This window comes from Pseudopipra pipra, chromosome 18 (genome assembly GCF_036250125.1).
Source record: "Pseudopipra pipra isolate bDixPip1 chromosome 18, bDixPip1.hap1, whole genome shotgun sequence".
NCBI lineage: Eukaryota > Metazoa > Chordata > Aves > Passeriformes > Pipridae > Pseudopipra > Pseudopipra pipra.
Genome location: NC_087566.1, coordinates 8,518,320 through 8,533,273, shown reverse-complemented (window position 1 = coordinate 8,533,273; position 14,954 = coordinate 8,518,320). Strand labels below are relative to the sequence as shown.

General features: G+C 43.9%; 1 protein-coding gene across 13 annotated transcripts in view; it reads right to left on the bottom strand.

Moving 5' to 3' along the window:
• CLIP1 (CAP-Gly domain containing linker protein 1) overlaps positions 1-14,800 on the bottom strand; it is a 59,422-nt gene extending 44,622 nt beyond the window's left edge. For 11 of the 13 annotated variants that reach the window (XM_064675040.1, XM_064675029.1, XM_064675036.1 and 8 more), the window contains exons 1-3: positions 14,687-14,800; positions 2,746-2,942; positions 1,729-2,300 (exon numbers count right to left, since the gene is read on the bottom strand). In XM_064675040.1, the coding sequence (XP_064531110.1) occupies positions 1,729-2,300; positions 2,746-2,839 (666 nt within the window). In that variant the 5' untranslated portion in view covers positions 2,840-2,942; positions 14,687-14,800. Of the gene's footprint in view, positions 1-1,728; positions 2,301-2,745; positions 2,943-13,779; positions 13,800-14,127; positions 14,219-14,686 lie in introns of those variants that run through there. The other 2 variants (XM_064675026.1, XM_064675028.1) reach the window with 2 other exon arrangements.
• Positions 14,801-14,954: the final 154 nt, after the last annotated feature.

Sequence of the window (14,954 nt, the reverse complement as noted above, 5' to 3'; positions counted from 1 at the left end):
CTGGCACAGAAATTACAGATGTGCATCACCAACATGCTGTTGCCTCAAAACCTCAAACTACCATTTGATGACTCAAGAGGAATACTTAAGGCAAACAGAGGTAGCAGAGAGGATGAAATACTAAGTTTAACCTGTCCTACTTAACAAACAGAATTTGGGACCTTATTATTATCAAACTGTGGCACTCAGGATGTGCTTTTTCTGTAATTTGCACTAATTAGATACAGGAAAGTTGGAGCGATGCCTCACGGGCACTGGAGAACTGTCCCAGCCAAGGAGGACACCCCAGAGGAGCCGAGGAACAAAGAAACTTGAGAAAGTTTCACAAAGGTCCTTGAGGAAAAGGCCAACAAGTGGTTAAACCCTGATTCTGTCTGGAGGACACCAGGGCTGGAGTCTCTGCCAGAAATAGCCAGGGATAAAGGGTAAATCTTTGTTTCCATTGGCACTCCAAGAAAACACATCTCAGCCCAAATCCAGCTGTCAGCCAACCCCTGCCCTCACTTCACCTTTGTCTCCTTCTTCAACTTGGCCCTGTGTTTTAAGCTCTCTTTAAACAGAAAGAGGAGTCAAATTCTTCCTTTAAAAATACAGTAAAATTTAAATATCAATCCACCTTTACTGCTGAGTCATTGTCTGGTGGGGCAATGCAGGACAAACAATAAAATCCACAAGAGATTTTTCTACACAATGTCCTTACAATAACCCCAAAATGTTTTCTATGCCAGGACACCTGTACCTGCCCTTGTTTTACCTAATGGAGATTTTAAAATCATATTGTAAATAACAAGAGATTGTATCAAAATAACAGTGAGACAATTCTTCAGCTTAATACACGTGGCAGGAAATCAAACCTCAACTCAGATGTTACAGTGATCAGAGATCTGCTGAGCACACAAGGGCCATTCCAGTTACATTTGCAGCTACATACATACTCTTTAAATTAAGAATACAACACAAAACAACACACCACCAGCTTTCCACTGCCTTTTCAAGCAAAGGCTACTGTTCCAAGGCAGGGTTTCCCACTTTTCTTGGTGTCTATCAAATCAATCATCACAAATGCTCCATGCTCTATTGCATCGATCCAAATGACAGGCTTACACCATCAGTCTAGGCTAATTATTTAAATAAAAATGTTTAACAAAGCTTAGCTCCCTTTTAAAAAGGTGAAATGATACATCAGCAGAAGCATTCAGGGTTCTGAATTTGGGAAGGGCAGCCAAGTAACGTGGCACATCACCAGGAGACAGGGAATTCCTGGGTGAGCAGTGGCATTATGTGACTGAGCAGTGGCATTATGTGACTGCTCCTGTTGCTGCCCATCACCACTGAGGAACAATCAATTATTGACCTGTTTGCTTTCTAAAGACATGACCCTGGACAGGGCAAAAGAGCTGCATGGAAGCCTCACATGCTTGGTTTATTATTTAGCATGTTGTTCTTGAAGATATGGAGGGATAAGCTACAAATGTGTTGTTAAATACTCAAAACCACAACAGATTAAAACCTGCCAAATGAATCATTTTCTCTTGGTATTGCAAAGACCTTCCTCCAGCGGGCAAAGAGCTTGTTCACAGCAGACACTACAGAAAAGAAAACCAGAGCATAAATTTCCAGCACCTTGACCAGGAAACAGCAGGAAAGTTTTGAATCTCAGCCACAATGATAACAAACCAATGCAAAGCAGAGCCAGAGGCTGCAGGGGAAGCTGCAGGGGAATCTTACCAGAACTCGATCTCCAATTTTGAGCTCCCTTTCTCCTTTCTTGAGCGACCCGGCCTCGGAGAGGTTTGATATGGATTCACTGGCAGTCTTGGAAAGGTTGCTCATCTGAGCAGGAGTTGCATGTTCCTTAGCAGCAAGCGGGGAGGTTTTCTGGGGAATTCCTGACGGGGGAAGCGCAGCAGCCGCCGAAGACACGGCGCTGGCAGCTGATGTGGACGTGGGGGAGGTGGCTCTGGAAGGGTGGGAGGTCTGGGTACCGTTGGCTTCATCTTCTGCTAAAACCTTCCTTGTCAGCTTGGATGGTCTGGTAAATATTCCCCTCAAGGGCTCACACTGGAAATAGCGAACTCCGGCCACGGAGCCGTCGTTCTTCCCGATGGGCTCGTCCAGGACAATCCCTGCCCACTGCCCTGGAGCGAACTGGGTTTCTCCAAGGAACTGGATGAAGCCGGGTTTGTTCCCGTTGACCCAAACGCGCTCCCCGACCCTGAAATCGTCCACAAACTCCTCGTGGGCATCTGCAGGGGCTGGGCCTGGGGGCTTCTCACTGGGAACTGCCTTTTCTGCTGCAGCTGGAACCAGGAGAAACAACAGCAATCAAACACACTGAGATTCCAAAGAGCATCGTTACTCAGCGTCAACGCATTTGGAAAAGCAGGAAGAGCACAAATCCAAATTTTCTTATGAAAACTCTGGAATGCAGTAATTCAAAATCTAAGGACAGAGACACTGCATGCATTTAATGAAGGTTTTGGTAAAAATCTTATGGAAATCACAAGTCTTACCTCAAAAACTACCCAAGTATTTTTACCATGACAAGGTTTCCTCAGGGACAGCTTGATCACAGTCAATTAGTAGATTCAGAGTTTTTTGCAAATTGTACATTTAATTTTTCAGACCATAAATACAAGCAAAAACCCCTTGGTGTAATGAGTAAAAACAGTGTATTCTCACAGCATTCAAACTACTTTTTTTTAGAAGATAAGGGGAAAATTCAGAGAGTTGACTATTCCTTACCAGCTGCAACAGGTGTAGGTGTTTTCAGCAATGTACCCCCGTGCTTGATGGTCTTTGAAGGAGCCTTAAGTCCACTTGGTTTTAACATACTCATCTTTTTATCAATCCCAGTGTTTCTCCCCCTTGTCTGTAGCAACTATCTTTTCCCAAACATGGATAAAATATATTCTTCAAGCTTTTTCAACTCTGGAATAAACCTGTATATAAAAAAGTAGACATGACAGAAAAATCAGTATTTGAACTCCTGCAGAAGGAATTTCCATATACATAAAGTCTGTGTATGAAATGCATTATAAAGCTGCTTTACAGTAACAACCAAAGCATTTTAAATGTATCTTTTGAAGGCCATTTCCTATTAAAACACACCAAGTCTGAACTGAGAGCATCAAAATAACTCACTTTTCTGAGTGGTGCTGTTTCCATCGTGAGATTCAAACTAAAAGTAGTTTATATCTCATCTTGAGATTTAAACTAAAACTGCTTTTCCTTTTTAAGAAGGAAAAACAAAGCCCTTAACAGCATAACTAACATTATACATAGATTTAATCACTCCACACACTGACTTTAAAGTCCTCTTTTTTTCAAGTGTTGCAATATCCCAGCAAAACCAACTTGAGAGTGGAGAACTGCAAGGGAAATCAAGGGAATCAAGAACTGCAGGATAAAAAGAGTAAGGTTTTTATGTGAGATTGGAACTGAAAAGCTAAAATTGATCAAGAGCTGGATGATGACAAGTGGAAAGCAAACACCAGCTCAGCTGTGTGAGCTCAGATCACAAGATCCTCTGGCTCCCAGTCCCCAGCTCTGAGGAGGAGGGACTCTTCCCAACATTGCTGGGACAGAGCCCTGCTCCAACTTGGAAGCCAGCTAAAAGCTTTTCAGGGAACTATGTGCTGCCACAGAAGCATCTTCCCTCTGATCACAGAGGCTTCACAAAGCCTTTTTCACCTAAAGCGAAAAATCTGTATTTTTTTTCCTCGCTCTGAATTCAAAGCTGAACTTCAAGGCGACAGTTCTGCCCCATCTTCAAAAGAATAAATGTTCTGCATGAGCAGCTTGGCTGTTTGCTGAGTTTTCTCTAAGACACTGCCAGAACAGCAGTGCCACTGAAACAGCACCTCAACAAAGACCTGCAGGGGAAAAAAGGAACACAGTTTGCTCAACTGTTTGTTCAGAACACGACAAACAAGAACTACAAAGCAGGGCTCGGTCCTGCCCTTTACTCAGCGTTTTGGCACCTGTCAGAGCACAAAGCTGGGCAGCTGCACAATTCCCAAACCATCATTCCCAGTGCCCAGAGGTGCAGGCTGGGAGCACAGAATGGTTAAAGGGAAAACGAACCTGACTGAAGGAGCAGCAGGAAGACTCAGGGGATAAACCAAGCCTGTCTTTACTGCCAGTCTGAGCTGTCCCCTCGTGTATTATTAACAGTGTTTGTAAAAATCAGTTCACTGTGCAAAGGAAGTGTCAGGCACACTCTGCTTTGGGAACCTCAACACCAAAGAGGAACATTCCCTATGCTGTTTCAACACCTGACACGCCAAATTCAAGGCATTTTCCAAGGCTGCAATAATGTTATATTTTAACCTTGTGTTTGTCTACAGTTCCAGTTCTGCTCCATGAAAATGATGGTCTGAAAGCATCATATTTCCTTACGTTTTGTTTTAGAAATCTTCTAAAATTGTACTCTGCTCTTACATGCCAAGGACTTCTTTTATCTCATACATGTGCTCTCTACCTGTCCTTCCTCAGGCTGCAGGCCCTGTTCCTTCCAAAGCCAGGCTTTCCAGGCCTCCCTTACATTCCTCAACCCATCCAAATCCATGGAACGGAAAAACCTACACGATAAAGAAGGATTTGGCACAAACACAGACAAACAAGAAGCATCAAGGTCAGGTCTTTTTAGTTCATGGTCTTTTCTGTCAGTGCCAAACAGTAAATTGATGGAAATTTGGGCTCCCTTAAGGAAGACTTCTCCCAAAGCCAGGAAGCTGGAACTGTCCTAGAGCATTCTGACATCCTTTTCCATACTCTAACTCTTTTTTTGCCCAAAAAGAGCATTCCAGCACCACACAGGTAATAACCATCTACACTGAGCAAGGACAGGTATATCACAAGAAAACACACACTAAATTACCACCCAAAATTACATTTTTCCAGTTTCAGGCAATTATTTATTAATATTTATTAATATTTATTAACAAGCCTCTGCTCAACAGAAAGTTAGAAGGTTCTAACACAGCGTTTCTTGGCTCAGGGAACTCATTCATGTTTTAATCTTGCCCTCCCCAGTCATGGGTTATATATTTGCTGTGTCATTTGCTCTTCTCAACACCAGGCCTTCAACTAGGCCAGAAGTAACACAATCCCTGTGCCCTGGTTTCAGAGTTGCTGAAATCGTAGCTTAATTCCAACAAAATAAAAGCTAAAATTATAGGCAACACATTTTGGTAAATGACTCCCTCATTTCCATAGTTAAAAAGCAACTTTGGGTCTCAGGGAAGGACCTTCACAGCAGCATTGCCTCATGGAGCTTATCAAACACTGAAAGCACAGAAATTTGCAGCAAGTGACTTTAAGAATTACACACTCCAGCATTTCCTAACAGGCCCCAGATGTCAATGATCTCATTTTAGTTCAAACAGAGCAGCTCCCTACTTGTCCCCATTCCCTCCCTGAATCCATCTCGGCTCTCCTGAAAAAGGATCTTTATAACCCACAGGCAAAGTATGAACTGTAAATGGTTCAAAATATCATCTCAGGAACCTAAGGAAAGGTCCAGAAAGACTCTGATAAAATATTCCACTACAGCTCTACCAATTAGTAACTGAGCATACAAAGACTTTAAACACAGGCTTTACAGTTGTGCCCTTATTGGAAATACAGGATTTCACACAACATGAAAATGTTACAGTCTCAAATTAATTGCATTTTTTTTTGTGTGTGTTAACTATCAAAAATTACCCAATGCAGACAAGAATCCTTGCACTGGCCCCTTAGCTGATTAATAATATTCTTTTCTACCTTGTACAGACCTCTAAGTGCACAGATCAAAGCAATCCATAAGCAACAGGTTGAGAACCATTGGTGTAAGTAAATAAATCCTACTAATGTGATAACAGATATGAATTCTGTTGGCAAGTTGATATTAAAAATAAATAAACAAAATGTAACCACACAAGCTTGGGTTATAAAAGCAGAGTATTTCCCAACTGCTACAAAAGGAATTCCTATAATAAAAAGAAAGCAGATGTCCAACCTTTCTTTCAAGACTATTTTCAACAACTAGCATTCCAAAACCAACTAAAATATAATTAAATAAGAAAATAGGGAGAAAAGTTAAAGTCTAATCTACTTAGCACTAAAGTCATGACAAGAAAATAAGAGTAGCAATAGAATCACAATAGTTTAGACTGGAAAAGATGCCTAAAATCATTAAGTCCAGCTGTTCTTTGAGCTTAGTTAAACCTGATGAGCTCGTGGCCACAACTCTCTCCCTCCTCAGCACAGGTAGTGCCAGAATTAAAAGTAAAATATTTGAAACAGTGATGACAATTTAAGGAAGGAACATTTGCCAACATCCCTGCTCACAACTCCCAGGGAACAGATGCAGTGTCTCCATGGAGAGAAGCAAGTTGTCCATCCCTTTGGTGCAGAAACAACGAGGATATTCCAGAAGAGAGCAGCACAATGTTTGAATGGAGTCAGGACAGTGGTTAATCCCTGCCTGCTGTGGGCAGACACACCAGCCTGACTCTGGGCAGGCTTCTCTGGGGCTGGAACACCACCCATGGTTTGTTTGGATAATAAACTAAGCCAATTATTTTAACCCATCATCACCCACTACGGGTCATGCACAATTTCTTCAAAACATTTCATATAAAAAGATTAATATTTAACTTTGTTAACACCGTTAACAAGCTAAATACTGTTGGGAAATGCCTGGCAATGCCAATGCATTTCTAAGCATCATTTGTTAGTTGTGCTGAGATTAGAGGTGCTTTGCAAAATACATTCAGACTAACAGATAAAGAGTAAATATTCTAAAAGGGGTTTGTAGAATAGGTGACTGCTGAAAAATCTCACAGGGATCTAGAACCCATCAGTAATCCCTGTGGCATCAACAGTAGGTATCTAAAAATCAAATTCTGACCATCCCATCAAGACAAGGTGACATGACCCAAATAGAAAATCCCTTCTGTAGAAAAGCTAAATGGAAAATATATTCCAAAGGCCACCACAACACAGTAACTTCACTTTCCTGGGAGAAAGACAAACTCACCACAAGAAGCACCGTGTTTGAAACAGTCTGAGCAGCATTTCTTAAATCTGTTTCATACTCTTGTTCATGCCACTGTGGCCAAGCTGGCACAGCTCATGAATTATTCCTCAAGTGTTTTGAGTTTAGAGAAAGTAACTTGGAATTTTGAACCTGGAAAGTTTTCTCCTCTGGTCCATGAGTTACTCCAAGAGCTCTGACCCTTCACAAACACAACTCCTAAAATTATTGCAATCTTAAAACTAAAGCACATAAACATCTTCTGCCTGATTCAGATCTAATTCCTACTACAGCTCCCCCAAGTCATATTTGCAGTCTCCTGGGCTGATATTACACTGCTGTAAAAAGTCAGTATGCATATTTACAAAACCACTTCATGCCTTTAGTTGAATTTATTCACATACAATTTAAAAATACAACCATTCTGCTTTGAACAAAATCAATGCCTTCTCATTGCACTGCTGGTTGTTTGCTGCCCCTTTAGGAATATTTCTCTGTGTGCAAGAATGTGTCAGATCACAGAGCCCAGTTACTGCAAGGTTCAGATGGGAATGAGAAGAATTCAAGCTCAGCAGGTCCCCAAAGTGACCAGACTGGGCCATTCCCACCAGAATCCCTACAGGAGCAATTCTGGATGAGGTGGCACAGCAGAGATATAAACTGCAGAAAGCAAAAGCCTCACACACTCTCCCTAAACAACATTTCCTATTGCCACCACCTTGTTTTGTTTCCAAGGGGAATACAAGGATAGTCCTCCCCTACTTCATATTCCACAGCCAGATTCCTCGTGTTTGGAAAACTGCAATGTCAGCACAGAGTGAGAGAAAAGCTGAATCCTGGAACAAAAATCTTCCTGATCCTGATTCCTCCTTTGCTGCCTCCTGGGTCTGTTGGAGGTTATTTTTTCCTGGGCAATCAAAAAGGCTGAATCATCATTTTGCAAGCGTTGGGTTACATTTACAATGAAATATTCCCCACAATATCCACTGTAAGTGTCTCAGCTGCAGAGTCAGGTCTGTACAATTACAAGTTGCTAAACCAGAAGGCTGGATTTGGAAGCCTCCCCTGCCTTAACTTTACAGAGCTCCTCTGGAATGATGAGCACACCTGGTATTCCAGGCCACTCACTACTGAAATACAACTATTTTGGAGCAATGAATTCCCATCAAGGTCCCTTTGCACTGATCCACTGAAATGGGGGGTGAACTTCCCTCTGACCCTCAGCAAATTCCCCACGTTTTGTCAGCCCTGTGCACTTCCTGAGTGAGCAGCAAGTCCAGACTCCAACACCCCAGAAAGCACCGCAGGCATTTGTCACCAAAGCAAGGCACAAACTGCAAATTATTGTGGTGCTGATGGAACATCTCTGCCCTGGTCACTGCTAAACCAACCCCAATATGGCTCCAGAACTTAACTGCTCTGGTCAGTGATGACACTGTGGCATTGGAGGCATCTTCAGGCACCATTCGAGTTGAAACAAAGAGACTTTGAGAAAGAATTTATATATAAACCAGAAAATAAACTGAATTAAGAACTGAAAGATTTCAATAGAGTAAGGATTGACATCTGATTACTCATTCAACACAGCAATTAGAGAAAGGGAGCATTTAAAAACACAGTTTTATTTTGTTTTCCAGAAACCATTGATTTTTATGTCAATTAATCAAGTAACGTGATGACCTGAATATAGTTTTCAGATACACCATTACTATGAGAAAAGACATTATTTAATTCAATGTTTATTGTGCCAAATGCCATTAAATCGTATTTATTTGGGTTAATAGATGCTCTGCTCACTGCCAGCATCAAAACATGTGGGCTGGTATGTGCCCATCAAACCAGTATTTTGTACTCACTTTTAAAGGTAGAAAAAAAATTTGCATTTAAAACTCAGCTGATCAGGCAGGGAAAAAAAAAAAAGTAATCCAAACCTTTCAGATCTGTTGTTTGCAGATATTGGTACAGGAAATAAAAATGTAGTAAGAAAATAAGCAAGAGTGTCTCCTAATTTACACAGGATCCTTAAGACATTCTGCTTCAGCTCATTCCAGCCCAGTCCAATATAACCATCCCAGGAACTGCAGAGAGGTAAACCTTCCCAAAGGCACCCACTCATCCTACATGAACCTTAAAGCCTCAGTTTTTACACTGTTTTTAACATAAATATGAATTTCAGAGGAGACAGATTCTTGAAGAAGTGTATCTCTGGTTAGTTTATTAAATTAACAAAGTGAAAGCAATTCTTGCTCTCCTGAAGGGCCCTCACAGTTGCTACCAGGATAACCAGGAAATTACTGCTGCATGCAAGTTCTAGTAGGTCTTTAGTCTAACTCAAAGCACAGTTTGCTTTTGCTGCCACAAAAACACAAAGCCAGAGGCTGCAGCCATTTGGGCCCTTTGCCCAGGGCTGTGACACAGCTCTTCTGACAGTGCCACTGAGGTGATGAGCACAACCTGCAACAGAGAGGGGCCGACAAATCTCACCAACTGACATGTATCTGCAGGATCACAGGTCCTGGAAAACCCTTCAGCTCTGGCTTTGAGGACATTGCTTTAGGTAAACATTCCCTAGTCTGAAGCAGTCAGTGAAACAAAGGCACACAGGGATGTCCCTGCCGGTCCCAAGGCTGTGACACAAACACTGCTCCTGTCATCCCCAGCCCACCATCAACCAACAGCACGGGCTGAGGACACCCCACAAACAGCTCCTGGGCTTCTGTGCCTTCTCAGAGTCAATCCTGCTTCCTTAAGAACTCAGGACACTCCTCCTGCCTTGTGCACTGAGAGGGGCTGGGGAAGAATGTTTGGGAATCAATCCAAACACCCCAGACACTGTCCTTCATTTAAGACATGGGGACCCACAGCTCAACCAGCAACTTTAGATTTGTTTCTTAACTGAGATCAACAGCAGATATTGTATTTATCTACCATGGAGATGGCTTGAACTGTTTTCCATAGTAGTTCAAAGATCCATACTATATTCAGGACCAAAGACTTTTAGAGTATCTTTTAACATCAGACTTCGGGAAGCCAGGCCTGCCCTCAAATCTGTATTTCTGCTTCGATTTTGAACCTGCTGGGATAATTTCAACTAAATAGAATTAAAGGTAGGAGATCATTAAAAAAATACATAATATTCCTGCAAGTTTTACAGAAGTAAGTGAACTAGGGAGAGACTTGTGTTCAAATAGTCTTGAGTTTCTCCCAAACTTTAGACCAGACCAACTAATTTCTGAAGTAACATGAAAAACCAGAGTATTGCTGTCAATACATCTGCCAGCAGCAGGTTTTATCAGTTTGTTTGGAGATAATACAAAATTTAAATATAATACAGTCAGGAAGGCAACCATTATTGAGACCCAAATCCACTGAAAATTAGAAGGTTCTAGGGACATTACTAAATTGGTAAATAAGACACATGGCTCTTTTTCTACCTTGGGAAGTGCAGGATATTTGCTGCAAATTGTATAAACAGGATCCTCCCAGCACATGCCTGGGAAAGGGGGAAGGAGGGGCAAATTCCTGTAAGTAAGAAACTGCACTAAGAAGCAGCTGAATCAGATCAAAGATAGTAAGAGGCTTAGGAGCTGAAAGCATCAGTCAGATATTACAGCAATGCTGTGAGGAAGGTAATTCAGCAAACCTTCTGCTCTGCCTGTGCATTTTAATTCTGCATCAAGGACATTCTAAGTCACCTCACCTTATCATTCTAGAAGCTGCTCTGCTCAGTCACATTCCTAAATGCCTCCAGATCCTCAGTTAAAAAAATAAGCCATTGGAACGTGAAGACTGCTGAATACAAAGCAAAAAAACCCCTATTTTGGGCTGGCAATTTGCAGGTAATTTTTTCTCAGTCTATTGCTATTTCAAACACAGTCTGTTCAGTTGCTTTAAAATGATTCCTGCCATCTTTAATTAATCAGGAAGAGCTGATGGCTGTTAATATGATGCAAACTCTAACACTTCAAGTTGCCACTGAACACATGGATTATAAAAACATCGCTGCTATGGTCTATTAAAAGATCAGAAAGCACATGATCCTCCTCAGCACATCATTCCCTACAGAATGAGTCAAGGATTGAGGAGTAGAAAAAGTTTGCAACTCAGAAAGTAAATAATTACCACCTCATAATTTTATAAGCCCATTATCATGACTATCTTTCCTACATTTTTCCAAGGGAATTCTTACCTTTCCCAAAAATCCTCCATTTTGATAATAACAAGAGTAATTTGCCTGTTCACACTGACTTCTGATGGTGACAAAACAGTGAGTGCATTAATAAAATGATCACTTTACAATCTCAGTCATAATAAAATGATGATTTTGGAATAGTAGAGCCTCAAGTTTAAGTTATTTGGGATCTAAAGTTCAAATGAAACTCTTGAGAAGGAAAATACCATCTCCTGTCAGCCTCAAACCCCAGAGACACAAAGGCTTCTCCTTAATACAATTACAACTGAAGCAGCTGAAACAAAGATGCTGCTTTTTATAGTAAGGATTTCATTTTGATAGACTTGGGTGAAACTGTAACTGTTTCACACTCGGGGAAAACATCAAGTCAGCAGTCCCTTTTTAGCTCCCCATGTTCTGAGCCTTTTAAATTAGCACCATGACTGTTGTGGGGCTGGCACAGAACAAAGTACAAGCCCAAATTCAGAACTTAGATAAATATTGCTGTGATTGAGTGGATGCTGCTGCCAAGGAGAGCAGCAGAATGAGAATGTCAAATAAGCTAATTCTATAAAATACTGAGTTCCTCTCTTTGCCTTGCAATTTCCTCTCATAATAAGTTAAAAATATACACAGTAAGATTATAAAGATCAGGGGAATGAATAGCTTTCAGTGGCGTTTCTTCTGGAATCAGTAGAGTCTTATGAATTAATAGAATGTATTCTATTCACCAAAGAGTCTTCTGTCTGAGTTTGTACAAACAATTGATGAGACACTCCAGGTGCAAAAACTCTGGTGGGTGTTAAAGTAGAAACTTGTACAGCCTGTTCTGAGATCCATCTTCTAAATCCTTTGCAGCCTTTCAGAGGCCTGGAGCCAGATCCCAGCTCTGGGGGTATTTTGAAGGGTCAGGCACACGAGAGCAACATCACTGCAAAAATAAAAGTGTGCAGAGGACACACACCTGGACAAGCACTGACATGGCAGGAGGTGTCTGAATCATCAGGGAGCTGCTGCCAGAGTTCTGCTGGTCCAGAATGAAATGGTTGCTCCTGCAGAAACTGGAGCTGAGATTACAGCTAATGCAATATATAATTGCCTTTCATTAAATAACAAAGCACCAGCCAGCTGAGGCATTTCCAAACATGCTGCTCCAATAAGGATTCCGGCGAGTTACTTTTCATACGTGCCAGCAGAGCCAGTAGTCCCCAGGGAATGCCAGAGGATTCAACAAGAGCTGCATTCATTCATGGTCGTCATGTTCAAACATTAGAAAACTTGCATTCAACATACAGACCTAACATTTGACCCCAGTGTTTTAGAAAAGCAGTTCTGAAAAATCATATTGGCAAGGCAGATCACTCTGCTGCTTTTTAAGGAGGATCTGTTTTGAAATGGTCTCAGTCCCTCCCAAGAAAAATTTTATCAGGGCTAAAAGGATAAAGGGAGGAACACTAAAGGAGTTATACAATCTGCCCAAGCTGAGTGAATAAAGGCAAGTATTTACCCAGGAATATTCACACATTCAGAAGATGGTAAAGAGCTACAACTGTAACTCAGGAAATCTCCAGGAGCTCTAGGAAGTCATAGCAATCAGCACAGTGAGCTCTCCTCCTTCCTACAGTATAATCACATGAGGAAAGAGGCTGTTATTCCCTACAGGATACATCTGGGATGAGGATGCAAGACAGCTGCTTTTCTGCCCTCACTAGAAAGCTGAGATCTTCTCTTTAAGAGAAACCATAAAAATTACATAAAACTATTTCTTCCGCCAAATAAAATCTCCCTCTTGATCCCTAAAGATACAGACATTTGAGGTCACATTTCCAAGCTTTTCTGTTCCAGCCAACTCATCCCTCTCCCTCCAATACACACAAAGCTTTAGTGCACTTCAGCACAGACAGAAAACATTCCAGCACGTATGGGCTGGAAGAGAACCTTGAAATCTCACCATTTGACACCAAGAACTAACAATCCTCAGCATGTAAATGAAGAGGTTTTGTACCTGAGCAGTTACACATTCCTCAGACCAGGCTATGCTGCTGTTGGGTGGAGGGGAGGTATTTGCTTTGCTGTCTCCCTACATGTTGCAGCAGGTGCACACAGACACACACGTCACAAAAACCTCTCTCTGTCGTTGCTGGTTTCAGAATTACACCCATATTTCTGCTCTTTCTTTGCAAAGCAGCCACCAGAAAGGCATTTCCTCTTTTGCACCTCTTTCCTTCCTTCTTCCTACTTGTCAACACAGGTATCACATGTTTGAAAATCCTTCTGCTCAAAGATCTCAAAGCAACCTGTGAACTTCCATAAAACACTGCCCATGCAGCACACGGAGTAAGTGAAGGGGTGGGGAGGGACAAGTCTTCATGTCACAATCATATTTTCAAAGATATACAATCCCAGACTAAATTTTTCTCCCTTTGGAAGACATTCTTGTGGTGTTGGCTTCTGTTTGTTTATATTTTTAAAAATTATTTAAACCACAAGATCAGAACAAAGATATCAGGATGAACGGGAAAACTCGCTGCTGATTTTCATGCAGCAGGAGCCACATTACCATGTGAGTAACAGCAGCAATTACCTTGTGCCCCATTGCTGTGGCACAGAAAAGGGAGCACTGCATGGCCTGAGGAAGCAGCTCGAGTGCTATAGCGGGAAGCAGGAGGGGCCTGGAGCAGCGCCTGTTCCCGGGAATCCCGCAGCTCTAACGCTGGCTAGAACATGGCAGCGAACTCTGCTGAGCCACCTGGGGGGATACAAGGGCAGCTCACCTGGAAATCAGGAGCTTTGGGAACAACACAAGGATGGGGAGCGGGCAGAGAACAAAACCAAACAAATAAAACCCCAGGTAAATTATAAGGCAAATCGCTCATCAGTGAAATATCAGGATGTAAGTGCAGGATGCTGGGAATTGCAGGTCAGCATTTACCGAGGAATAGAAGGAATATTCACACCTCTCCTCCCCAGAATCACCCGCTCACACCACCAAGAACCAGACACAGCGCCGCAGTTTCCAAGGGCGAGCCCCGAGCAGGGCGCGCAGCCCCTCGTGTCCCACCTGCCCCTCACAGCCCACCGGGGGCGGCGGGGGGCGAGGCCGGGAAGGCTCCAGCCCCGCCGGGGACGCCGCTCCCGCACCTTGCCGGGGCCCCGTCCCGCCGGGGGCTGGTGGGGGTGAGGCGGGCGAGCCCCGGCGCTGGGCTCGGACCCGGCGGGGCGGCCCGGGCGGCACAGCACGTGTGGCGGCCGCTCAACAGCCCTCGGCCCGCCCGGCCCGGCCCCTCAGAGCCCCCAGGGGTCCCTCAGCGCCGAGTCGCGTCCCCTCCGACCCGCCCCGTGCCCGCCCGCCGTGGCGCCCGGACGGGAAGCGCGGAGGCCCCAGGGCGGGAGGCGGCGGCGGCTCCCCCCGCCCTCACACCGCCCTCACACCGCCGCCGCCCCGCGCCGTCCCACCGGCGGCCTCCCCCGGCCCCGCGCCGCCGCCTCACCCCGCCAGCGCCGGGCACCGCTCCTTCCACCGCCTCCTTCTCCTCCTGCCCCGGCTCCTGCTCCTTCCCCGGCTCCCCCTCTGCAGCGGCGCCGCCCCGGCTCGCAAGAGGCGGAGCGGGGCGGGCACAACGTCTGCGCCCGCCGGGGCGGGGACTGCAGCAGCAGCGGCAGCACCGGCGGCGCGGCCGCGATCCCCCCGCGGCCCCTCCGCTGCCTTTGTCCGCCCCCCGCTTTGTTCGCCCCGGGGGAAGGAGCGGCTCTGTCCGG